The 27994-nt window shown below is 38.8% G+C and overlaps 1 protein-coding gene across 7 annotated transcripts in view; it reads right to left on the bottom strand.

Moving 5' to 3' along the window:
• Positions 1 to 618: 618 nt before the first annotated feature.
• Positions 619 to 27994, bottom strand: part of LOC124234337 (quinone oxidoreductase-like protein 1) — a 31703-nt gene continuing 4327 nt past the window's right edge. The window contains exons 2-13 of one of the 7 annotated variants that reach the window (XM_046651663.1): positions 23774 to 23845; positions 21754 to 21831; positions 19785 to 19857; positions 16351 to 16395; positions 15128 to 15196; positions 9349 to 9482; positions 7984 to 8095; positions 6104 to 6202; positions 5074 to 5257; positions 4219 to 4324; positions 1694 to 1743; positions 631 to 1166 (exon numbers count right to left, since the gene is read on the bottom strand). In XM_046651663.1, coding sequence (XP_046507619.1) covers positions 1067 to 1166; positions 1694 to 1743; positions 4219 to 4324; positions 5074 to 5257; positions 6104 to 6202; positions 7984 to 8095; positions 9349 to 9482; positions 15128 to 15196; positions 16351 to 16395; positions 19785 to 19857; positions 21754 to 21831; positions 23774 to 23845 — 1122 coding nt within the window. In that variant the 3' untranslated portion in view covers positions 631 to 1066. Of the gene's footprint in view, positions 1167 to 1693; positions 1761 to 4218; positions 4325 to 5073; positions 5258 to 6103; positions 6203 to 7983; positions 8096 to 9348; positions 9483 to 15127; positions 15197 to 16350; positions 16396 to 19784; positions 19858 to 21753; positions 21832 to 23773; positions 23846 to 27994 lie in introns of those variants that run through there. The other 6 variants (XM_046651668.1, XM_046651664.1, XM_046651667.1 and 3 more) reach the window with 6 other exon arrangements.

The raw sequence follows: 27994 nt of genomic DNA, 5'->3' as shown, positions 1-27994 counted from the left end.
AGCGCTTCCCGCGCGCGCCGGCCCCGCCCCCGGCGCCCCGCCCCCAGGCGCGGGGCGCGTGCGCCGCAGGCCGCTCTCGAGGCCCCGCCCCGGCTGTGCTCCTCCAGGGCCGCCGCCGCCAGCCGCCGCCAGCCGGCCCGAGTGCGGGAGGCGCCGCCCTGGCTCTCCGGCCGGGTCCTTGGCCGTGGTCAGGTCGCCGGGTGCTAAGTGGCTGGGAAGCACGCGGTCAAGGGCACCGGTGTGCAGTCCCCTCTTGAGTACGGAAATAGCTGACCGGTATTTAAATCCGCATCAGGGGTGCGATGAGCGCGGGCGTGCGGCCTAGATGGAAAAGAAATGTCACAGGCGAGCTGCTGCTTCCATCAGTGGCCAGACGGCAGTGGCGATGTCCACAGGGGAGGAGAGGGGCCTGGGCCTCCTCCCCCTTCCCCCACTAGAGAACCCTGGCAGGGATTCAGCACGCGGTTATGCAAGCGCAGCCCCCGCCCCCCTGCCGGGCTTCGCCATTGCAGCCCTCCGTGCAAGCAGCGCGGCCCAAAGGGCGTTACTGGGATGCTCCTGGTTGATCCGCGGGAAACCCTGGAGTGAATGAATACTTGAAAACGCTGTGTGTCTATGGGCTAGATCCATAGAGAATTGAAAATATACTCAAATGATTAAATTACGACAGCAAAGACTTGTTAAGGGGTGTTGAGAATGGAGTTGATACAAAAGTAATAACGTTATTTTCAGATAGCAAAAGACAGCTTTATCAAGAGTAGCGTGGCTTTTGCTGAAAGCAGTTTCTTCATGGAAACAATGTTGTAACAGAGCCAAATGTATAGAAACAATAACTAAAAAGGCGCTCAGAACATTCCCTTTAGATGTTAATTACAGAATTGTCTTGACCCGTTCGTACAATAATTTTTCAAATACTTCAAATAACTCTGAGCATCTTGTTTCAGCAGGAAAACGTTTAAAAATGGAACTTGCTTTTATCTTCCTTGACTTTTCTGTACAATTTCCGAGGAAACTCAAGCTTCAAATACTGGAATGGGTTCATCCAACTGAGGTCAGAGAAATAAAATTAAAATTGAACAACTTGCTTTTTTCTTCCTTGGTTTTTCTGAACAACTTCCATGGAAACTTTTGCCTCATATAGTGGAATGGGTTCATCCAACTGAGGCCTGAGGAAGAATAAATGATTAGAAATGTCAGGTCAATATAAAGATGAGTGGAACATATAGGACAGTAGCTGACAATTGCTAGAGCTCAATTCTACTACTTTAAATAATTTAAACAAACTTGTCCATTAATATTTCCACTGTTAGAAGTGGTTAAATTTTGAAGGGGAAAAAATGCCTACTCCCCCCCCCCCCACCCCCGCCTTTTGATAAAAAGATCCCACTTAAAAAAAGTTATGCTTTTCCCTCTTCTCAAGCTACAGGTTATTTCGAGTTGCTTTAGGAGGCGTGAGGTACAGTAAGGGGTGGAGTAAGGCAACCTCACAAGCCACTTGTACCTTTGGGTGTACTTACTGGTGCACCACAAAAATATAATTTGAGAAACATTAAAGAGCAGCTGTTTATCTAAACAAAAGAATAAAATATGGAGGCAACAGGTGTACTGTGAAAGCTGAAATAAACATGGAAATGCCTGCCTTATTGCTTTGAGAACAGAAATACCAACAAGAACAATGATTTACTTAGCATACCTAAAAACACCAGCTGATAACTTCTCCATCACATCTTTTAAGATACGTAGCTGGAAAGATGGTTAAGGTGGGAACGTCAAGGAGAGAGGATGAAATAAAACCATTCAATAAGCAGAAGATGCTAGGCAGGTCACTTTTTTTTTTTTAAGTTTAGCACTCTCAGAAATTCAAAATTTAAGTTACAAAACCTCTGTAAGCTCTCAAGTTTACCTCTAAAACAGGGAAATGGGGATCTGATTTCAGAGGTGGTGACATATAGAGCCTACACTTCTAAGGACAAGTGATGAAGGAAACAAGCCTGATGCCTGTCTACCTAATGACCAGTGTCATCCCAAATGGATGGTAATGCAATGGTGTCAGGTTTCCACGTCAGCACTATGTATGGTACTGTTAGTTATAAACAATTTTAGCATTACTTTAGGGGCACATTTATTTACGAACCTGGCTCAGGATAGGCTCAAATTTGTGTGCAGGGGAGTTAATAAACTGTGTGTGTGACATATGTCACTAAGAGAACCAAAAGACAGTGTGAAATTAGGAAAAAATCTAGTCATTTAACTGAAATTATAACGTTAGGATGGAGAGTCTATGTAACTGCAAGCAGCGGAGAATGATTTATGGCATATAATCACACCATCGGAAGGAGATCTCCATGTGAAATCACACGCAGCAGCCGGCACAAGTGTGAACCGCCTGAGGGGGGTCTGCATAAGTGAGGACTGAAGTTTGATTCAGGACTTTAGAAACTGTAAGTTAGAAAAGATGACCATAAGCCATTTTAAGGACTTTTAAAAAAGAACTTAAGGAATACTGATTCACTCCAACTATGCAAATTCTCTACTTTTTTTTTTTTAAAGATTTTATTTTTCCTTTTTCTCCCCAAAGCCCCCTGGTACATAGTTGCATATTGTTAGTTGTAGGTCCTTCTAGTTGTGGCATGTGGGACGCCGCCCCAGCATGGCTTGATGAGTGGCGCTACGTCCTTGCCCAGGATCCAAACTGGGAAAACCCTGAGCCGCCGAAGCACAGCGCGTGAGCTTAACCACTTGGCCACGGGGCCGGCCTCTCTCCTTGTAATTAAATTGCCAAGAGTATATCTAAGTGTATACATAAAAAACATGTATTTCTGATTTTTGAAAATTTAACATCATTTCATATAAATGTGTCATGTTTCAATGTGGTCTATGGATTTGTCAAATAGGTTAAAATCACGTACTCATGGGACAAGGGTGGGGGGCTGGTTGAGAAAATTAAGGTAAGTAACATAGGCAAAGCAGCCAGCCCAGCTTCTGACACGTAAGATTCGAAACATGCTAACTAATGTTACTTTTAATATGTGGTGTTCTCTATTACTAACACTCCTTGGTCTTCTTGAAAATTACAGTGTTACTGGACATTGTAAGTTGCCTAAAATTGAAATTGAAAGAATTCTTTCAGAAAGTTAAAAACTAAGGCTATTTTCTAAATTTAATAAGAAAATATTTAATCAAATACTTTAAACTCATACATTCACTCCATTAAGGGGATGTTCTGGTTTTGAAATGTCCTCTTTAAAACTGAACATATGCAGTAGACTAATTAAATACTGCTATTTGAAAGCTCCAACTTAAGTCTGTCCTTGTGCCTAGAGGAGGCTGGCCTTTACACATATCACACACATAGAACTACACACATTTAACAAGCTTAAAGTATGCTATTCACTGGAGACAAATGTGGGGCTATGACAGTCTCTTTCTTCATGCATAAGTATACTCTATTAAGCAACGAGAACTTACTTTTTATCCAATATATTAACAATTTTACCAAGTGCTGCTGCCTTTAAAACAACCATCCTAGAAATAAAAGGTTTATTCTTCAGTTGACCCTGCTCTAAACAGGTTTGGGACCTTTCTTTTACAACTGCTTTTATATTCTCAAGAAAACTTTTCATTCTTTTTACCAAAACTGGAATGATTCTGCTTCAGTCACCAGATTCGTCTCCTAATGACTTCCATTTTAAAAAATCAAACCCATCTTCGTTTGATAAAGCTTTCTTAGCATTGATATCCTTAAATACACCCCACAAACTCTTTAATTTAGATAAGCATTCTGAAATGTGTGGCACAATGGCACCATCATAGGAGTAAGGATGCACCCTCTTAAGGTGACATATAATTTCCATAAGGGCAGGTTAAAAATGAAACAAAATCTTCCATCTTATGATTTACTTCCCATTAAGAAATGAGTGCGACTACTTAGGTAGGATTCCTGTCCTGCCACTTGCCAGCTGTGTCCCTGGGCATGTACTAACCCTTCTGTGCCTCAGTTTCTTCACCTGCGAAATAGGGATGATATCAGTACTCACACCTCACAGGGCTGCTTTAATGTTTAAATAAATTAATACCTACAAAGCACCTGGAACATTGTTTGGCATGCTCAAGGAAAGTTAGCTATTATTATTACTTATCATCATCATGATTAAAGAACTTAATGATGACAAGGTAAATTTCAAGCAAGAAACTCAAGTCAGCAGAAAAAAAGGATATAAAGATATTTTCCCTGTTGTACGTTTGACAAATTCCAAACTTCATCGTTAAGGAAAGCCACCGTTGCTCCCTTGAGGAAAAGGCAATGGCTATCTGGAGGATCCAACTTGGATAGAATGCACAAAGACTGATCAGTTACTGTGAGGTTAACAGCAGAAAGATGATTGGGATCTTGAGCCAGAAAAACTTTTACACAAACTATATAATACCCAAATCGCAAATAATCGCCAAACTTTAATAACAATATGTAAACTATAACGTTTTCTTTTCTAAGTCATCATCCAAAACGAAACAGTAAGGTCAGATGCAAGGCCAACCTAGATGTGATGTAGTGTGTGTGTGTGTGTGTGTGTGTGTGTGTGTGTGTTTGGGTGGGGGGGGCGGCGGGATTTCTGGCTGCTACTTACCGGTCCCCTTCATGAGGATGTCGGAAAATCAATGAAGATTGGTATATGAGAATTATGGTATTTGCATAACAACCATGACAGAAATATTTAATTTCAATTCTGTTGGGAAATGTAACTTGGGAGACAATCTATATATGCACATATACAGTAAATTCCAATTTGAATAACTGGGAAATTGTCATAACTTTATAGAGAAATATTTTGCTAAGTATATGTCAACAGTAATGTTTGTTCCTAAGAAAAAAATCTTATTTGAAATACTATTAAAATATTGAGAAGTCACTACTTTCAAACCACTAAAGAAAAGTTGAATGAACTCTTCTACTAGGTACTATTTCCACATTTTAGCCAACATGTAGCTGAAGTAAAAAAAAAAAAAGAAAAAAAGCTACATTTATTTAAAGGTAGGGTATAATTTAGTACTTATACTAATTTAGCCACATCTTGCCTCAAAAGACAGGCATTCTTCTTTGTTACTGACATCCTTTTGGTGCAGAAGTGATGCTGTACCTGCAGGTTTTCTTCTGTTGTTACCCAATGGCCTCCAACACCAAGGAGTGTGATGATATCATGTTTATGTGGCAGTGGCTGTAATTTTACAGCTGGTTCATCATCTTTGCTGTATAATCTCACTTACAAGGGAATAGTTTAAAAAGAGAGAGAGAGAAGAAATATATTTTATAATAATCTGACAAAAATTTTATTTATTCTCTTTACTTTTTAATGTAGAAATGAGGAAGCATTTTTCTTAGTAAAAGGTAATGCACAATTTAATCAGATACTTTAAAATGTACTTTTTGCATTAAAACTGTTCATAAAATTTACTTTAGATTTAATTATACATCAAATAACTAAAGATAAAAAGTGTATTTTCGTTTGAAAACCAGGCAAGGTAACATAACACATGACTAAGTCTGGTAGTTTCAATCCTCACATTGATAGCTTAGTATTTGGGGAAAAGCTGACTTCTGATTAAGGAATTCTGACTCAAGACAGTGATATTTTGATGTAATTGTTGAAACATCCGTTTTAAAAACTAATGACGTATACATTCATTCCACTGAAAGCTTTTGCTTTTTGCTCAAGGAAGATTGTTGCTGAGCTAACATCTGTGCCAATCTTCCTCTATTTTTGTGTGTGGGATGCTGCCACAGCATGGCATGATGAGTGGTGTGCAGGTCCATGCCCAGGATCTGAACCCGAGAACCCCAGGCCACTCATGTGAAGTGCACAAACTTAACCCCTATGCCACTGGGCCAACCCCCAACACTTATACTTTAAAAGATAAGCATGTTCTCTCTTCCAGACAGTGTTTATAGTGGGAATAAAATGAAGCTCCAATTTAAATAAAAAAGTTAAAAAACAAAAACAAACATAAACATCAATAAATATGTTAATAATTATTCCCTGGCTATTTTTTTCCTGAAATTCACTCATCACTGAAATGACAGAGACTACTGATTTAGTAAAGTGCCCACCTCCAGCATCTAGGACAATATCTACTCCCAGGCCACCTGTTTCTTCTAAGCAGCTTTCAGCAACATGGGCTTTCCCATTAGAGAGATCGATCACTCGGGCTGTAAAGGACAGGAAGTCAGGCAACTGTACTGTTCTCTATGTGATCAACACAAGTTAGAGAAAAAGAAAAAGCAAAGCAAATAAATATCTGTTCTCTGAAATAACTTAAGTGGTTCAAACAATTACTGAATCCAAGTTATACTGTTTCTCATCTAACCCAATATTGGTAAGGATCAATTTAAATGAAGAGACTGCTATATTCAATAAAATAAAAATATGAGGATTTTGTGGTTAATGTGTTCCAAAGCTGGTCTGTTGACAGGACTGTTCTCCATAGCTAAAGGATATATCGCCAGAACTGAGAATGTACAAGCCTCAGAGGTACACTCATATTGAGACAGGGACTGAAAGATTAAGGAACTTCTTAAGTATTTTCAGACTTAATAGACTTCAGAGCTAAAAAGCACAAAAATCTATTTGTATGATATGGTACTTCTCTATTAGAGGCTGTTTTATCCTTTCTCAGTCACAGAAATCCCCTCTACCACCTCCCCCCCGCCACTTACTCCCCCAAATGAAGAAAAATCCCGAAGGAAAAAAAAAATGTTTTCAGCAGAGTTAGTAAGAATTAAACCAATTTTAACTGGCTGCTATAAAGTATTATATTGATAGAACAAACCACAGAGAGAATAAAAAAAATTTCAGAATTTGAGCTGCAAATAAAGACATGTTTAAATTTTATTTTTCTATCTTTTAGCACCTTCTTGTTAAAGAGGATTCCTCCCAGAGCTGCTGAAGATTCAAGGTGTAGTCCAGTATGACCCCCAAGACTCGGAGGACGGAGGTGGGGGCGGGGAGGGCACAAGGGAAAGGGCACTGAGGCACTAGGAAGGGCAGGCTAATGTCTCTATTCCATCTTCAATCTCTCCTTTCTCCTTTTCTCCCCTATTTTCCTCCCTTCTCCAGCTCCTGCCTTAACCTTCCTTCCATTTCTTGGTTATCTCTGCCAGAACCATAAGGTAACAATGGAAATAACACGGCTTTAACGATAGACAGGCCTGGGTTCAAAGCCCAATCCAGTCCTTCTTCTAGTTGTGTATGCTCGGACAAGCTAGTTAAATTCTCTAGATGCTGCTTCCTGCTTGGCCAACACAGGCTTGCGGAGGACTCAAGGAGACGTCATTCCTACTGACACTCAGTGAGCCTGCCTTCCCTTCCTACCTGCCCTTTACTTATACTCCGCTCAGCCTCTTTTCTCTCTATCTGTTAGTTTTTCCATTCCTGTCTTTCTCCTCTCCTTTTTTCTTTTTGGCAGCTTCTACTTTCTTCCTCCTTTCATTATTTACTGTCATTCAGATAGGTTCAATCCGTTCAAGAGCTCCCCAGTCGCGCCATGTCCTGTTCACTATAAACCGTGTCTGACCTGTGTTTCTGTGTAAGTGGATCATTTCCCTTCCTGGTGTATCACAGAAAACGACAACTTTAGAGGTGTACCACTGGGCAAAAGACGTCGAGAAACATAGAAGTGAGGCAAAATATATGGATTTATTGAGGAAAACCAAAGCGCTGTCAGGTATTTTTAAACTGTGTCAAAGTTCACCTAATGCAAACAGGTACGTTGATAACAATGGGGCAAAGAAGAAAAAACACTGAAAAACGTAGGTTTAAACAACGATTAAAAAATTAAAACTATCACAAACTTGGACTTAGCACAAATACTAAGTACATTTTAAAAGTGACTTTCATTTGGGATTTTGCACTTTGTTTTACAAGTGCAGTTTTTAAGGCGCTACCCCTTCAAAATTTTCTGTTACAGCCTGTGTTGAGGAGTAGTACCCACCTAGAGAAGGCCGAAGTCTTTCAAGGTACTGCTTGTCTTCGAGGCTGCATGCTGTTGAAATCACTCTGGCTCCTCTGTGGTGTGCTAACTGAATAGCTATTGTACCAAGTGCCTGTGTGGAAAAAACAGACAACGGGTTTACAGATACAGGGCAGAGGCCATATCTAATTTATAAGCTGTTTAATAAAGTCTAATTACTTTTGTGCCACTTTAGTATATTTTTAAATGTTATCTGATAGAAAAAAGAAAAAGATATGGACCAGTTTAGTAGGTTCAAACATTTGATTGACCTTCTGCTTCACAAGGGGTGGTGGAAAAGGTGCGCGTGCCACCTGCTCTCACCCAGGCTGGCCACAGCACAGTCTCAAGATGGAGGGCCGCATTCGGAAACATGGCCTTGGAAAGAGAAAAACGAGCCTTTCAGGGCCTTGTCAGCATCATGATCTAAACTAATTACATAATATATGGGCCAGTCCAGCCACCTCTCCTTGAAGATCAAAGCACTTCAAAAGCTCCATCCTCTTGCTGCGTTTCAGGGAAACACTGCTATCCTGATGTTAGACATCAGGCTGAAGCCACCATGGAAGACAGTTCTGCTTCTTTCCAAAGAAAAGCAGGGGAAAAAGCATGTTCAACAGCCAGAAAGAAAACTATAACCTCACCCCAAGTTGTATAACATTTTTAGATTGTAATATTTTATTTTTATGTATTCTTTTAGTGTCTGGAACTGCTGTGTGTGTGTGTGTGTGTGTGTGTGAGGAAGACTGTCCCTGAGCTAACACCTGTGCCAATCTTCCTCTATTTTATGTGCGACGCTGCCACAGTGTGACTTGACCAGCGGTGCTAGGTCTGCATCCGGAATCCGAACGTGTGAACCCCAGGCTGCCAAGGCTGAACGTGGGAACTTAACTGCTACACCACGGGGCTGGCCCATTTGAACTGTTTTTTTGAGGATACATGTAATATGTTTAAATTAGCACACTTTTTATCTTGTGTGATCCATCTACAAAGGTAATACTTATTAACGTGAGTGTAAGTGTGAGGGTTATGACACAAAATTGCTAGGGAGTTCTGGGGTATGGCTGCAAACATGTCATGAGCTATTTTACGCTTTGTGTAACAGGCATGAAAAAAATGGCTTGTTTGCTTTTTAATGCACTACCAGATTCAAAGCAATAAGAAATGAAACACACTAAGTCACTTTTATCTCCTATTGATAAAAGCTGCTTATTTTAACAAAATGGGAGTTTGGTAAAGAAATCAGTGAATAAGCTATGGGCAAAGAATTATATTAGCAAATGGATGTCCCACTCCCCAAGTTTACTGTATTCTGGTCTGTTTCTTAACAAAACGATTAGCACCTACACTTGCTCCATCCATTATCAGCACTGATTTTCCAGGGGAGAGATGAGAAAGATAATGCAGAGCTGTATAGGCTCGTACTCCATCCCGAATGGTTCCAGCAGCTTCTGCCCAGGTAACTTTTTCTGGTTTGTGAACTATCACAGAGAACAAGAGGAAACAATCAGTTAGCAAGTCCCAACAGTCCTGCCTCCTGAATCTGTCTGATCCTCTCCATCTCTGCTCCCACCACCGGCCCTGGTCCAAGCCTCTACTCCTATTATCTTTCACCTAATTAGTTTCCCTGCTTTCATTCTTGCCCCTGCACAATCCTCTCTCAACACAGAAGCCAGTGTGTGTGCATTTTTTAAAGATTTTATTGTGAAATAAAAACACATGCAGAAAAGTACATGAAACCTAATGTACAGCTGGATGCATAAATTCAAAGCAAATACACAAGTAATCACCACGCTGGTCAAGAGTGAACAGCCCTCACCCCGACAGCCTTGTCTCTCCCATCAGAACTACCTACCATTTTTTTTAGATATAATTGACATCAGAGGCCACCACTATTCTAACTTAATTTCTTATTCACCTTCATAGTTTATCACTCATGTATGCATTTCTAAACAATATAATCTGGTTTTGCCTGTTTTTAAACTTTATTTAAATGGAATTGTACCATATGCATTCTTCTCTATCTTGCTTTTTTGTTTGACATTGTTTTTAAGACACACCCTTTCTTGTACATGTGGCTGCAGTGCTTTCCTTTTTGTCGTTTTATGGCATTCCATGATGTGAAAATACCTTCGTCTGGTTATTCATCCTCCAATCGAGGAATATTTGTGTTATCTCTAGTTTCTGACCGTTATAAACAGTGCTGCCAAGAACGCTCTTGTATAAAAGCTAGTGTTACACTGATGCACAGGTTTTCTCTAGGGTATTTCCTTAGGAATGGAAATCCCAGGTCCAAGGGAATGCCACCTTTGACTTTACTACATGCTTCCAAAGTTGGCGACACGACTGTGCTCTCCCACAGCAGTGTTTATTAGGGCTCCTGGGGCTCTGAAGGTCCTTGTCACCTCTTGGTATTATTGTACACGTTCACCAATCCTGTGGGTGTAAAATGGTTTCTTACTGTGGTTTTAATTTGCTTTCCCTCACTACTGATGAAGTTGAGCATCTTTCTGTGTGTCAGCCATCTGGAATTCCTTTTGTGAAGTGACTGTTCAAGTGTTTCATCATTTTTTCTATTGTTTCATCTTTTTCTTATCAATTTATAGGAATTTTTTTATATATTCTAGATAAGTCATTTGCTTGTTTATGTGTTATAAATATTATTTTCAATTTTATGGCTTTTCTTTCCAGTTCATCAATGGCTTTCCTCTGCACTTGGAACAAAATGCAAACTCCTAATATAGTTTAAAGAGCTGACCATTAAGTTGCTCTTCAATCTTTCTTTTCTTTTTTTTGAGGAAGATTAGCCCTGAGCTAACATCTGCTGCCAACCCTCCTCTTTTTGCTGAGGATGACTGGCCCTGAGCTAACATCCGTGCCCACCTTCCTCTACTTTATATGTGGGACACCTGCCACAGCATGGCTCGTCAAGTGGTGCCATGTCCACACCCGGGATCAGAAATGGCAAACCCTGGGCCACCGAACCGGAACGTGCGAACTTAACTGGGCGCCACGGGGCCGGCCCCGCTCTTTAATATTTTTAAGTATTTCATTTTTAATTCATTTTGTTTTTAATTTTGTACGCTGAATGTGTGTTTTTCAAAGTACAAGCAATCTTTTGTTGTTGTACCTAAAGTCACCCTTATAACACTTTTCAGAGTCTTTCCCAGCTCTTTCCAATGCTCTTCCTCTAACAGCAATGGATTCAGACGATGTAGCACAGGACAGTCAGCACTGCCTTCACCGATAACTAGTGCCATCTGCTGGGCACACAGAGCAGCCAAGGATGCACATTCAGACAGACGAGCAGAGCACTGAACAGTAAAACATCCTAAGCACCAGGCGATACCATACCTAGTACTTCATCCTTACCAAACTCTTGAAGATAGCTATTCTCCCAATTTTATTGATTATGAAATGGGGTTCAGGGTAATTAATTCATTTGTCTGAGGCCACAGAGCTACTAAGCTTGAATGTCTGACTCTAAAGCACATCTACTCAAACAATGCATGCTCCATCTATGTACCATTTACTTATATGGATTGTTTAGGGAACGTCTTCCATCATAATAATTGAGATTACCTACATTTTCATTAAAGAATCAAACATGGGGGCTGCCCTGGTGGTGGAGTGGTTAACTTTGTGTGCTCTGCTTTGGTGGCCCGGGGTTCATGAGTTCAGATCCCCGGCAGAGACCTACACACTGCTCATCAAGACATGCTGCCGCAGCATCCCACATACAAAATAGAGGAAGACTGGCATAGATGTTAGCTCAGGGCCAATCTTCCTCAAGCAAAAAGAGGAAGACTGGCAACATATGTTAGCTTAGGGCCAATCTTCCTCATCCAAAAAAAATTAAATAAATAAAATCAAACATGCAGTCCTTAAAAAAATACTAACTAATAAAACTTCATTTAAGACTGCAAAGTCTTTAAAAAAAAAAAAAGGGGGGCCAGCCCCGTGGCCGAGTGGTTAAGTTCATGCACTCTGCTTCGGTGGTCCAGGGTTTTGCCAGTTCGAAATCTAGGCGCACACATGGCACTGCGAAGATTTTATTTTTCCTTTTTCTCCCCAAAGCCCCCCGGTGCATAGTTGTATATTCTTCGTTGTGGGTCCTTCTAGTTGTGGCATGTGGGACGCTGTCTCAGCGTGGTTTGATGAGCAGCGCCATGTCCGCGCCCAGGATTTGAACCAACGAAACATTGGGCCGCCTGCAGCGGAGCTCGCGAACTTAACCACTCGGCCACGGGGCCAGCCCCTCAAATCTTTAATAATAATAAAAAGACTGCAAAGGCGCTAAAATTGCACGGTGAGATGTAGTTTAACGTCGGGTCCCTGTTCTAGTGTCAGGTGGCCCACAAGTGTTTTATTATGTTATAAAAACTAATGAAATGAACAAAAGAGCCATGTATGGATCAATAATAAAAGTGTTATCAGAATCCAAGAATCATCATCTCAATTCCTTATACCTTAGGTCCAAAGGAATAATGCTGAAAATGGGTGCCAAATTTTGAATGAAAAATAAAATTATTTTTATGTTTGACAGAAGGCTGGAAAACTGAAAGCACAAAAGAGCTGGAAGAATTATTCAGCTTTTTACCTCTATCTTTATTCTTCTGCAACAAGATTAATACCATATTTTAGGGGGAGTTGTTTGGAACCTAATTCCTTGGTGTGGTGAAAGAACAGATTTATTTGAAGGTGACTGAATGGTGACTTTTCATTAAAAAATAAATCACCAAAGAATCAAAGGAACTACACTAGAGTTGTGATCAACTGAGTATTTCCCCCTGCAAATCTTCAGGGACATACTGAAATTATTTACTCTTTCACAAAATATTGGGGTTGCAACAGAGCTTAGAGGTTATCTGGTTTGGCATCCGTGTTTATGGCTAAAGTGAATGTGCCCAGGGTCTTGCCTAAAGGTCACACACAGTTAGTGGTCTTACTTAAAGTGCCTCTTTTAAAGAAACATTTTATTGTATTTTTCTTTCTTAAGGAATATCTGGAACTGTTTTCGCTATATATGTTGCTCGATTTTTGGACTACAATCCTCCTGATCTGTAGGAAAATAAAAGGTCATTTGTGTGGTTTGCTCATTTTAGCTTAAGCTTTATAGCTAGGAAACTTTGATGTTCCAATTTGCTTTGCTCCTTCTGGTCCATTTTATATTCTCCAGTGTTCAGCAATACCTAAAGGAATGGGCCTTTTTTGGTTGGTTGTTTTTTCAATAGCTAACCTCCGATGACAATTTAGTTTAAGAGATTTAGTCAAAACTCCAACCTCCTCAAAACTACAGGTTTTAGTTGACTCCATGTCTACAAGGTTCTCAAAAGCACAGAGACAATAAGGGCCCAAGGAAATCCTGGGGTTGAAAATAGGATAGTTTCCCATAAAGGAGCCAGTGGTGGTCCTCAATTTTCAAATTGTATAATATTAAGACAGCTATGGACCAGAGACTTGCACTGCATGGTATTTGAAAGTGAGCTTGATCTTTCCAAGGAAGACACATACTTGGCTCCATATCCGGGCCTAATATACATATAAAAAGGGAAAGCCTCAGATTTCTGGAAAACTGACTTTTGAAATTAATTTTTAATAAAATAACATGCTATTACTTGGAAATTTTAGACATAGTCAATGTCATTAATTTAAATATAAATTACTTACAACTTATAATTTTAGAAATGAACTGCCAAAGATTTGTTAGTCTGGTCCAAGTTTCTGTATGGACTCAAATATATAAATTTACTAGTTTAATAGTCCAAAATCCTTATTGGCCCCTGTTCCTAAGGTCTTATCAGGGATTATATCATTTAAGAAAAAATTTAGGAAAAATTTTAATGAAATAGTTCAAGAACACAAAAGAATGTATGTTGACCTATAGATACGGCATGAAGAATACCATGAATCCCGGCACAAGAAACAGCTGCCTGACAGTCCCACTGCAGTCCTGTGGCTCCACTCTGCTCACATCCTACTCCCGTGCCAACAAAGGCAGCCCAACCTCCACCTCACTTTCCATCCCTACCTTTTCTTTATATCCTTAAATAAGATATGCTTAATTTTGTAGGTTTTTGAACTCTATAGAAATAAATGATACCACACTGTTTGTATTCTTCTGCAACTTGCTTTTTTCACTCAATACAGTTTATGAGATTCGTTCATCTCGACATGTTTGGCTGTTACTTATTCATTTTCACTGCTGAGTTGAATTACTATCTAGGAATATCTTTAGTTATCTATTTTCCTGGTGATGAACATTTGGGCTGTCTCCACTTTTATTCCATGATTACCAACCACGCTATTATAAACTCTTGTGTACGTGCGCTGGTGCACATAAGTTTCTGTAAGGTACAAAACTACCAGTAGAATTATTAGGTCTGGGGTATATACATCATTACCTTTATTAGATGATGCTAAATCGTTTTCTAATGCATTTGTACCAATTTACACTCAGTGCAGAAAAGGTTCTGTTGCTTCACACTCTTGCCTACACTTGGGATGGTCAGACTTTATAACTTTGTCAGTCTTGTGGGTACAAAATGGTCTCTCTAAGGGGTTTTAATTTGTTTTTCTCTGATTACTAGGGAGATGTAGCATCTTTTCACTACGGTTTCAGGAAGTTTGTATATACATATTTATATTTGTTTTAAATATTCAAGAAGTAAATTAGTGTAAGAAAAATGAACATTTCAGTTAAATTGAGCACTAGTCAAAAGATATGAGTAATTAGTAATAGAAACCAAAGGCAAGTGTTGATTCTTTCCTGTCTCAGATTCTACTGTGTTGTCTAGATTTTGTACATTTTTAAATTTCAATTAATAACTAAGAATAAAATGTAAAAAATTCTGATTAGGGATATAATTTCTGAGCCAAGGGAGAAACTGCTCTTCCAACTCCTTACCCTGAGCAGTGTAAGTGAAACTTAAAGGTCTATGTACTGTTTAATCTGAATATGAATTTTATGGATACCAAATCTAAGTCAGAAGTATTCACATGACCAGCCAACAGTTATTTACTATGAGCATTCATGGTAGATGCAAAGCAATCAAAATGTTACTAAAGGCCACACATCAGTGAAGTAAGATTTGACTGAGCTCCACGAGACCGAACTGTCACATACCCAAGTAATGCTCATGTACTCTGACAACTTCACAAAGGCCAGGGTCCTCAGAATCCAGGGGTAAAATTCCTGAAATTAAAACGAGAAACTTAAGGGAAACAACCTCAAAATGAATTCATTCCTAATGAGATTCCAGTGGCATTTTGAGAAAGATTCCAGTAATCACTGGTGTGGGGAGGGAGGAGACTTCAGAAGTATGGAGGGCAGTGAGTAGTTTATTCTCTGACATGGACACTGTATCCCCTCTACCTTCTCTTTCTTCCTTTCTTTTTCACCTTCTTTCACCTCTGACTGATGATAAAGACGATGGCTGATGTACAGAGCCAGGCCAGAGTCTTGGGGGCACCTGGGTTCCTCATTAACATCGTCCCTGATGCACAGCTACCTTCCCAGCTTGGTTCTATAACATACCTCAGGATGCTTCCAATAAAATCTCATTTTCTCTCAAGCTAGTCAGATTTTATTTTTGGTCTCTTACAAAAAGAATCATAGTGTCACTGACTTCTTGGCCAGATGAAGATAAGGAAGACAGAAATAATAAATCCTCTGAGAAAATACACAAGTCAAACAATACCATAAAAAACTGATGAAAACCTTCCTATAAATCTGAACAGCTTCAAGTATGCCATAAAGTTAAACATTATCTGATTTTATACCAATATATTTCTATGAATATTTTCCACAGAGAAATGGTAACCACACAAGACTACTACGAAGGTCATACTTTATATACGTTTGTGTGACTGCCTAGGATACAAATATAAATATGTATGTTTGCAAAATAGTATTAACTATGAAATTTTTAAAAATCAATACATTGTTTCAGTGAATTTTCAGTTTTACAAGAGCAGTCAGGGGGCAGCCCTGTGAACTTCAGGTTGGAGGTGGAGGGTGGCGCCCTATGCGGCCGAGTCCGCCAGGAGCCTTCAGGCCGACGCCTCGTGACTCTTCTCTGGTCTGCAGTCCAGCCTTAGACTGCGGTCCTGCCAGGAAGGGCTCCACCGAGCACAGGAATAACTATTGTCATGTTTCTATCTATGATGTTGTTCTATAGTCAAATACTGAAAAGTTTTAAATGTACTGCTATTGAGATCAAAATCCCCAAAATCGGGAAAGTACTAGTACATGAAGCGAGCTCACAACAAACATTAATAATTGTCCGGAGAAAGAAGAGACGACAGTAAAAGAGATGACTCGAAATATGACAATGAACTGTAACTTACCAACGACTTCATCATCTGGTTGAAAGAATGATACTTTGCTTCCAACTAAAGATTGGAGAAAATTAATAATTAGTATTATGAGATTATTAAAATTATTCTTATTTAACTATTAAAATAAATCAAAAGATCCATGAGTTTATAAAAAGTCACTGACTCGAGAGAAAAGGCCAAGAACTTCTGGGACATTTTGATGGTCTATAAGGATTACAGGATAGGACACTTCAAATCTGGATTCTCTAGAAAATTCTCTACAAAATCTGGGCCACGTGGCTGTTGACACCACAGAAGATGTCCTTCTCTTTACCTAAGATGAAGGAATAAAGGAAAATGATCCACTCCACAGCTCCTATGCTGACTGCCCCACCGTCCTGTGGCCAGCCCAGTCTTCTATCATTATTTCAGTTGCAGACTCTCAGACACACAATGGGGAATTCTGGTAAGAGCCACATAGAAAATTACTTTGATTTGGAATTATGGAAATAAATTCAGACTGATGCCAAGAAGTTTTTGAAACTATACAGAAATGATAGTTGCATTTTCTCTGCACATGTAGAGAAGAACCTTCTCCCAGCAGTCAATTCTTTAGAATATTCTTTTTTTTTTTTGAGAAAGATCAGCCCTGAGCTAACATCTCTGCCAATCCTCCTCTTTTTGCTGAGGAAGACTGGCCCTGAGCTAATATCCGTGCCCATCTTCCTCTACTTTATACGTGGGACGCCTGCCACAGCATGGCGTGCCAAGCGGTGCCATGTCCGCACCTGGGATCCGAACCGGCCAACCGCAGGCTGCCGAAGTGGATCGAGCGAACTTAACCGCTCTGCCACTGGGCCGGCCCCTAGAATATTTTTGTTCACAGTTACAAGCAGAACGGGGAGGAAAAAAGCAAACATCACTGAATGCCTAGTTGAGCCCACCATTTTAGTGTGTTACCACATTTAATCTTCATGGCATACCCAAGGGTTGGTATTATTATTCCTACTGAACAGAGGAGGAAGCTGAGGTGAAGCAGTGAGGCACGGTGGAAGCCTGAGATCTCGAGTGGCCTCTCTGGCTGGCTCTGTCAGCAAAACGGCCCCAGCACTCACCTGATGGTACTCAGCAAGTAACTCTAAATCTAACACGCCTCCTTTTGAGTCCTCCTTTTACAGTCTGCTGCTTCTCGGGATCCCTCCTGGGCCATCATCCCCCAATATTTTTGGCTTCTGATCCATTCTGCTGCGGCTCCTCGTCCTCCTGGAATCACCCTGATCCCTTTTTTTGGCTTCCTTCACACTCCTTTTAAATGGCCCTCGAATAGTGGCTATGCTTAGGTCTCTCCTTCATTCCTACTCTCTCTCTCGGTGAGCTCATCAACTCCCTGATTTCAAATACAACCTACTTACTGACAGTGTTCAAATGTACACATTTCCAGCACAGATCTCTCAGCTCTGAGCTTAAACTCACAAGACTGCTTACTAGATATCTCCAGTGAGATGTCACTTAGGTACCTTGAACTCAACAAGTATAAACCTAAACTCACTATCTTCCTCCAAATCGGATCCTCTTCTGTTACCAATGGGTGGCAATACCTTACCCAGAATCCTGAAAATCTCTTCCGGCTCTTACCTGTTTTTTAATGCCCCTGTTCCGGTCAACTGTTAAGTCCTGCTGACTTGACTTCCTCAGTATTTCTTGAAAACATTCCCCTTTTCCACCCCTGCCACTGCTGTCCAGGTTCTGGACTTCGGTGTCTCCTGCCTCTTGGTCTACAACCCAACCAGTCTGATCTACCTCAATACTACCCTTCACATGGCCCCACTCTACTAATAATCTCCCTAAAACCCAGTCTGACACGCGAGGTTCATTACGGCTGGGGCCCTTGCCTAACCTCCTGCCTCATTTTTTGGGGGAAGGTATCAGTGTTCAAATCACCATTAAAATATTTTGTTCAATATCTCTTATTCTGCTATATTTGAAGGAGAATTTTCTTGACAAAATGTTTCTCTGCTGCCGAGTTTCTTGCCTCTGACTCCTGCCCAGAACTTTATTTTGCTCCAGCAGCACAAAACTCTGTAATTGTCACATCTATCACATTACGACTTGCTTCTCTGTCTTTGCTCATGATATCCTCTCTGCTGAGTGTGATTCTCTTCCTGCCGGCCACTTACCACCTGGCTAACTTACTCCAAGGAGCCTTTTCCTGTTTCTTCTGGCGGGGCTGCACACCTCTCCTCAGAGCTTTCCTAATCTGCTCATATGTGTGTGTCTGTCTCTCCCCTAGACTGTGAACTCTTTGAGAGCAGGCACCCTGTCTTATTTATCTTCATATCCCAATCACTCAGCAAGTGCTCATTAAATACGAAATGAATGAATGAATGAATGAACGATGGATCATCTTCTGGATATTATAATTCTTATTTTATTTTCCCACATTCTGAGCAGAAGAAAAGAGAGGGAATGAAATTATGATTTAGCTATGACAGAAGATTACATTGAGAAAGACTATGTATATTACAGATTAAAATCACAAGTAAAATTCAAATAGTCTAACCCACAAGGCACACTCATTCATTCATTCACATACACAGAAAGTGCAACCATATACCGACTGATCACGAACCACCTATTAGCAATGTCTATGAACAGTAGGTCTATTTAGAAACAAATTATTTCAAATACTTAGGCTTCCTGTCCTGCATGTTAACACCACATTCTACTAAATAAAACTTAGAAAAAAATTTTATTTAAGGCAATCACAAAATCTTATTGGTTATTTCTCCTCAAAACACATTTTTGAACGAGCAAACTGCTTAAGTTTTATATGCTCAATTTTAGGCAAACTTCAAAAATTTAATGTGAATGTAGTTACTGATTAGTATACAAATTTTGGCCCGAAGCCAACTTACAGAAGTAATTTATCCTGGTTTGTAAACATCATAAAAAGGACAACATTGGTCATCTTTTTTAATATGATTACTCATGAATTTAAAGACAATCCCTAAATATTTACTAAACTGTAATAAGCTCTTCAATTATAAAAGCCAATTAAGTTCTATTTTTCTTTTTAATGAAAAAAGGAAACATTTCTGTATAATTAAATTTTATATTTAAAGAAGTATGTATAATTTTATGTGACAGTAAATAAATTAGCTACCATTTAATTTCTTTTTTTTTTTTTTAGGAAGATTAGCCCTGAGCTAACTACTGCCAATCCTCCTCTTTTTGCTGAGGAGGACTGGCCCTGAGCTAACATCCATGACCATCTTCCTCTATACATGGGATGCCTATCACAGTCTGGCTTTTTGCCAAGCGGTGCCATGTCTGCACCTGGGATCCAAACCCGCGAACCCCGGGACTCTGAGAAGTGGAATGTGCGCACTTAACCAATGCACCACCGGCCCCCATTTAATTTCTTTTACCTTAGAAAATATAGATATTTATATCTGTAAACTTACCATCTAACACAATTCCAGCAACTTCTCTCCCAACAGGAAAGAAATCCTTCTCCATCTTCATTTCTGCTAGAAGCTAAATCATGACAAAGGCTGTTTATTGTCAAGAACAAATCCTGGTCTCTTCTGATGTATGAGGAAAGCAAGAGCAAAAATCAAACTACAGAAAAAGCAGATATGATTCAATTTTTGGAATGAAGACAAAGCAAATAACTTCACAAAACAGGTTTCTCTATAGAGTAGGAAACCAAGAGTTTGCTGAGGAATTAGCTGATATGTAGGACACAGGTATGAGTAGTAGTATTCAAATCACCATTAACACACTTTAACATATTTACTCTGCCTGGTATGAAGGGAAATGACAGGCCAAACACTTCTTGGTCAGCTCAACACTTTAGGGGTGGGGAAGAGTCCGGAGAGGACAGAAAGGTGCTCCAGTCCCACAGCTTTGAAATCTTTGGCGTTGCTCACAAGTCTTGGTTTAGGTAGCAGGTGATTGATATACACAGGGAAACTGCCATATATTTTCAGAGTGGAGTTTCTTTTATTAAAGGATAAATTATGTATTTTTAAGAGATTAGTCTTTTGTTAGATTCTGACCAACTTAAATACTGGACTTTTAAAGTGAGAGAGTGTGCATAGATAAGCCTGTAGTTTAAGTTCCTGCCACTTATACTTTTATTATAATACTTGAGAGGCTGAACATATTTGTAGGTATACTAGTATTTTAGGAACAGGAAGTAAAAAGAAATTGAAATAATTCTCTTGTATACTTCCTTTATTTTTCAATTTTTTTATCTCCTGTATATACTTCATCGATAGAAAAGACTCTTTTTCAATGTGGTCCATTATGCTTCTCCTAAGATGCTCATAGGACGTTCTTATGGAAATACTGGACGTTTTACAGTATTTCTTTTATGCACACTTTTATGGAGCGATAATCATGGTTATAGCAATTCCATCCTGCCTCCTTCACTTACTGTAAGCATTGTCTTGCATTACTATGCAGTTTTCATAAGCATTATGTTTAACAACTGTGCAATATTTCATTAAATTGATTTTACTATAATTTACCATTTCCTATATGGAGGTAATTTCTTAGACTTGGATTTTAGTGCATTTTTTGTAGTTTTAAGAAGAACACCCTGGAAGGGCTGAACACAGAACTCTGCCGACAAGAAGGAGTACCGGCGCTCCTGGTGAAAGAGGTTCAGGGCATCTCAGGGACTCACTTCTCTAGTCACACTCACATTACAGAGTTCCCCAACGGAAGCCTAGAACCTTGTTTTGTAATTTTTCTAAACGTGATTTTATGGCAGAAAACTTTTAGAGCCCTAGAAATTATGGTGAATTATAATGCAATAAGTAAAGGTCCAATGAAACTATGGTATTAATCTTTAAAAAACTGAGTAAATGGACCTGCTCTATTTATCATGGCACATTTAACCATACTTCATATACATGTGAAGACTTCCCATGTACTTCATGGCCAATAATGGAAGATTACTGTGCGGTGGTGTGTGGTTGGGGATATGGTTGTATGAGCGAGAGAGACAGAGAAATGACAAGAAGAATATGAGCTCTAACTAAAGACATTAACTAGAAATATCTATCGAGTAGTTAATAAAGTAGTTGGTTAGGTTTCTAGTTTCTATTTTTACTATATTTATAAAGGTAACTTCTTCCTTGACTACAGGCCTTAGTAAGTATAAATTCTCAATCTTTCACAATGTAGAGTTTATAAAATATTTTCACATAGTAATATAAAATATGACTTCAATTAGACTAGTAATTTACCTTAATGTAGAAATACAGAAATTTACATTAAATTTTTTCCCTAGCTTTTCTATTTTTCTAAGGATGTTAATAATTTCTTGGCACTCAGAAGTCAATTATCATTATAATATATTTGTACAATAAATATACTACGAAACTCTCGTCTGACTTTTGGCCAAAATAAAAGCACCAATACCTTTGTATTTATCTGGCTCAGAGCACAAGCTTTAACTTGAAGTTTCACATAGTAATCCTCCGTAGCAGGAAGATTTTCCTAGAACCAAATGATAAAATAATTACACATTCCTTTGAGAACATGCCTTTATGTTGTGAAAAATTTCATACGTAATTGAACAAAATTGAACATATCCCAAATCTTACAGCTAACTTAATCGAAAAAGCTACAAGTAATTATCCAATAATATACAATCAAAGAAGAATAAAGGGGGGGTCGGCCCAGTGGCGCAGTAGTTAAGTTCGCACGTTCCGCTTCTGTGGCCCGGGGTTCGCAAGTTCGGATCCCCGGTGTGGATATGGCACTGCTTGGCAAGCCATGCTGTGGCAGGTGTCCCACATATAAAGTAGAGGAAGATGGGCACAGATGTTAGCTCAGGGCCAGTATTCCTCAGAAAAAGAGGAGGATTGGCAGCTGATGTTAGGTCAGGGCTAATCTTCCTCAAAGAAAAAAAAAAAGAATAAAGGGAATTTTGGGGCAAAGTTTTTAAAAAGCCTTAGGGTACATATTTTGAAAATGTACTCAGATATTGACGTGGATATATGTGCAGACAATAAACTTAGGATGACAAGGTATAGCAGCAAATACTGAGCTTTATTTCAATCTAAATAATCTCAAAGCAATGAACCTTCACACTTACTAGGATATCCTTATACACATTTTACTGATTTTGGAATGTTCTTAATGCTAAAAATAAAGTTCTTTAGTGTCACTTGTTTATCTCTTATTTAACAATACCTTATTTAACATCTGTCTTGGACATTTCAGCAAGCCTCACGAGATTCTGGGGTCAAAATATAAACTTAATAAAATTTAATTCCATATAACTATTCTATATAACTTCATAATTCTCCTCCTATTCCATATAACTTCAAAGGCAAAGAATATTCTACATTCAGGCACTCGATGTCACTCAGCCATATTATTAAATATCATATCACCTTCCCCAAATAACCATATCCTGGCACCAATAATTAAAATACTCTCCTCAACTCCTGATACATCCAAAATTTGGAACCAAAAGCTGGCTAAAAATAGTTACTTACCTAGCCCCTCCTATGGCCTATCAAAGGGATCACTGTGTTTTATTTGACATGAACACAATATTCTGGGAGTATCTCTTTTAAATCTCAGATTTGATAATATTTGGTGACATCATGAAGATATTCAATAATAGAGACAAATTTGTGGATTTCACTCCTGATGGTGTGGCCCTGGAGACAGGTTCTTCCCGAAAGGCAATCAAACCTCATCCTGACCCAATGGTAGAAGCCAGTCTGTCTGAGACTGAGACTCCTGACCTAGGCGATTTTGGAGTCAGTAAAAGATAACAGAGAAACTGGACCGTGTTCATGATCCAGAAGTTCTTAGGACGACCATGAAATACTTACAGCACTTAGTTTTCGTCCCTAAATTTATAGTTAAATGATTTTGGCCTACCACAAACCTTTCAAGCAATTACCAATATCTGAAAATTCTGCTATCTCTTCTTAAAGTTGTCAAAAACTAGAGATCATTTAAAGCTTAGTGAATGAGGTAACTTGGTAAAGCTCAGCAATTAGTGTGGAAAACAATGCTTCTCCACCTCTATCATTTCACAATATGAGAGAAAGTATTTTCTGAAATATGGCCACAATCTAAAAACTCACTTTACTGTGGTATTCAGAATAAGTTGGTTAATTTTGCAACATGTAAGACTAACGATAAAGTTGTTCTCTTTTCCTAATCTCTTTCAAACTTTCACCCCAAAGGAACTAAAACTCTTTTGTGGCAAGTCTTTTACAAATTTAGTTACACTACAACACAGACCAGCATTTTCACATGAAAATTAAGGGAAAGTAATTTGAAGAGTTTCATTTCAGTAACTTTCGCTCATTTAGTTCCGCTTAAAATGACTTATAATAGGTCATTTAAAACTGGGTCCACTACATACAGAAATATACTATCTTGTTTCATTTAATAATTAAACAATTTTTCTCACCCTTTCTTGAAATACAAATGTTATTTCCTCATTTGTAGAACTCTGTTGAAAATATAAGCCTTTCATAGTCACCTAAAAAAAACAAACAAACATGAAATAAACCAATAAAATGTCTTCCAGACCAAATGAAAGCAAAAATTGAAAAATAGTGCTGGCAAAGGATAAAATGACAACCATAAACGTAGTCTTCAAATAAATAAATTTACATAATAGTTCTTGAAAGTGATCAAATAAGATAATATGCAACAATCTCTGGGTACCTGTCTTACTGAGAATGAGTTTACAGTTCAACCTTTCACTGCACAGGTGAGCGTGTGCTTAATTTCACTTTGCTTTCAATAAAAATTATTAGATGTACTTGAGAAAAAAAACTTAATGAAGGCCAGAGAAGGTCAGTTTTATTTACCAAGGTGTCATTTAAAGGGCTTTCAAACTCTTTAAAAAAAAGACCATTATAACGGAAAAAGTGGGCAGTCAAGACACTCATTGAAATTGTGCCCCTAATTCTTCTATATTAGTCTACAAACCATTTAAAAGACGTATTTAAACCCATATTCTGTGGAATTCTTGAAGCATCTCTAAGGATTCCACAGTTGTTTCTTTAATTTTCATAGTAATTGTATAGAACGACTATTTTTTAAAGTAAATTTTGTAGAATAAAATACACACAGAAAAGTACACAGATCCTAAGCATATTAGCTTGCTAAATTTTACGAAATTAATGTGCTCATGTCACAGCAGGAAACACAACATTCCTAGAACTCCAGAGGCTCCCTCATTCTCCTTCTAGTTACTGCCTCCCCCTCCTAAGGATGCTCAGTACCCTGAGTTTCAACAGCCCACGTTAGTTTTGCCTGTTTTTGACTTTATATAAATGAAATTATTCTCCTTTATGTTTGGTTCCTTTCTCTCAATATCATGTTTGTGAGTTTCACCCGTGTTGTTGCCTGTAGTTGTAGTTTACTCATTCTCATTGCTAGATAGTAGTCCATCATATGAATAAATTACTATTTATCCCTTTCACCATAGACAGACATTGATTGTTTCCAGTTTGGGGCTTCTACAAATTATCTTGCTAAAAGAACATTCTTATACATACTTTTTGGTGAAAGTACTGTTATTGAATTTACTTTATGGAGGAGGAAACTGAGTCTTACAGAGGTTCAGGCACATGCCTAGTGTCTCATAGCACCAGCTGGGCCAGAGCTGGGGCAAACTATGTGCTACCAATGCCAAAGTCATTTCTCTTAACCATTATATTCAATGGTCTTCTATTGAGCTGTTAACATTAGATATATCACTTAAAACTAGAATCCTAAATCCTTTAGTGTAGTTCTGATAATTATTAAGTACTTGTTGATAGAACTGGCTACATGATTTGCAGGGCTTACTGCAAAAGGAAAATGTGGGGAACTTTGTCCAGAAATTAGTAAAATTTTAAGATGGTGATAGCAGAGCATTAAACCAAGTATGGGTCCCTTCTGAGCACAAGGTCCAGTGTGACTGCACAGCTCCCACACCCATGAAGCCAGCCCTGCACGTTAAATCTAGTGTGTCTAATGGGATCCATATAAAGGGTTTTTACTGAGTTAGTTTAGCAATGGTTGCTGCTTTCTAGAATGTGATAATCAGATGCTGAAACTAAGAGAAATGAATACGCGTTCAAGACATACACAGAAATTACATATGTAGCACGTATCAACAAAGTATATAAAAACAGGGTGAGCTAGGTGAGGTGATTAAATTAATTCGAACCCTTTGGTTACAGAAGCTCTTTGTGTGTGTGTGTGCGTCCATGTCCAGCAAATAAAGCTCAGGTCCTACTCCCTGTCTCAAATCACCCCAAGACACTCAACCCACCCCATCTGTTCCATGCTCCTAGATTTCATCACATCCTACCAAACAAAACCTTGCTGTATTCGCTTACTAACTAGTGGGTCTTCCCAGCTATTGTTTGGGAGAATCAATATCCATTATTATTAACTGAATCAATCTCTGCTCCTACTCAGTCAGTAGCTCCGAAAGTTGCCTTTTCAAGACATGGAACATTGACATAGCAACACCTTGATTTCACAGCATCTCTCTTTGTAATCCTGGAAGCCACTGTTTTCTCTGCTTGATGCATCTTTTTTTTTTTTGAGGAAGATCAGCCCCGAGCTAACTACTGCCAATCCTCCTCTTTTTGCTGAGGAAGACTGGCCCTGAGCTAACATCCATGACCATCTTCCTCTACTTTATATATGGGACACCTACCACAGCATGGCTTTCGCCAAGCGGTGCCATGTCCACACCCGGGATCCGAACCAGCGAACCCAGGGCCGCCGAGAAGCAGAACGTGTGAACTTAACCGCCGGCCACTGGGCTGGCCCCCGATGCATCTTAAAACATATGGCGTGTCTCCCAGATCAGCGGTTACAAGGACTTTATACTACATGCACCCCAATTTCAAGATAACTGCTTGTTTGTACCCCTAGGGTGCCCTAAAGCAAATATTATATACGATAAAAATGCCAATATTTTTATCAGATCATCCTAAATAGCTTCTCCAAATTTTAGGTTAAAATTGGCCTGGCTAGTAGAAAAAAAGTAATGTTTAGTTGATCCAATAAAGAACCATGTAGGAACAAAAATATCCTCAAAATTACAAAGCGAAGAGAGAACAGTTTTTACAAAAGTGCCCAGAAGAAAACTGAGGAAATATATTTGTTTTGCAAACCAAAAAAAGGAATTCTGAGTTCTTAACACTAAGAAAATGGTAGAATGAATGGTATTCAAGGCCCACATAGTTTCTTAGGCACTGGTCCAGATTAAATGGAACACTTAGTCCATCATTTAATAAAATTTTTATTGAATGTAAAGATTTTGCATACAGGAAATAAAATAACATCTTATAAAATAAAAATATAAATTAAAATATATAGCTTATCATGCCATTTCAAAGAGTGAATGTCATGTAACTTCAAAATTATGTTCTACGGTAAACTTTCCTTTATCAAAAAGTGTTACATAAAACTTTTAAATGAAAATAAACTGTTTAAAAATGTAGGCTGATAGCCTATGAAAAGCATAAAGATTTTCTATTTTCTCAGCTATATCAGATTTTAAATATATTTGACATAAGTGCACAAATTGAGGATTATATGTGTGATACTTTAAATTTTCATAATGGCCACACGTTAAACCTATTAAAAAACCTGAAGAAACAAAAATTAAGACATCTATTTGAAACAATTTTTGGTACAAACCAGAAAGAGGACTTTGCATAAATTAAACACTTGACTATAAATACGCTTCAAGAAAGTAGTTAATAAAAGTACTGATCTTTTAAGGAATTTCTAAAAAAATCAATGGGAAGAAATTTAACATGGTTTCATCTTAGTTATAACAGCAACATGAACTCCACTTGCTTTTTTCCTGCTATACTTAATCCCCCAAGCAGCTCATCCATTAATAATTGTAAATAAAACCTCTACAGCTCATTCTTTATCTACATTTTCAGACCAAAACTGTTCTGAGTACCAGACCAACCTCAAATTCAACAGACATAAAACTGGACTCATCTTTCCCTCAAACAAGATTTTGCTGTAACAATCTTCAGTCAGCAAGACTATCTTAGGGGCTGGCCCAGTGGTGCAGCGGTTAAGTCTACTCACTCCGTTTCAGCGGCCCAGGGTTTGCTGGTTCGGATCCCGGGTGCGGACCTATGCACCACTTGTCAAACTATGCTGTCACTGGTGGGCATCCCATATATACAGGAAGATGGGCACAGATGTTAGCTCAGGGCCAGTCTTCCTCAGCAAAAAGAGGAGGATTGGCAGTAGATGTTAGCTCAGGGCTAGTCTTCCTCAAAAAAAAAACGACTATCTTAGAGTCTGTCATAATTCCTTCCTCTGTAGTAAGTTATTGACCACAAAGCTTCCTTTTCCTTCATGATGTCCTGGCTCATCTGCTCAGTTTTTGGTTTTGATGGGTGTTTGCACAAGTGATGTGGTAAGGCTGCAATGCCTCAGGCCCGGGCTGTGGCCACAGGCTGCTGAACGGCTTCATCTCTTTCCCTCATCCGATTCACCTGTTACTCCATGGCCAACTTAATTTCTGAAAGTCTAAACTCTTCTATGTTCAATTTTCTATTATTCCCCAACACAAACTTTATAATACCGTGGCCACTTCGGATTCAGTTATAGTGTTTCTGACCCACCTTCATTTTTTTTTTCAAAGATT

Source organism: Equus quagga, unplaced genomic scaffold (assembly GCF_021613505.1).
Source record: "Equus quagga isolate Etosha38 unplaced genomic scaffold, UCLA_HA_Equagga_1.0 73442_RagTag, whole genome shotgun sequence".
In the NCBI taxonomy this organism is placed as follows: domain Eukaryota; kingdom Metazoa; phylum Chordata; class Mammalia; order Perissodactyla; family Equidae; genus Equus; species Equus quagga.
Note: the sequence above shows the minus strand (reverse complement) of the source record. Positions and strands in the feature narration are given on the sequence as shown.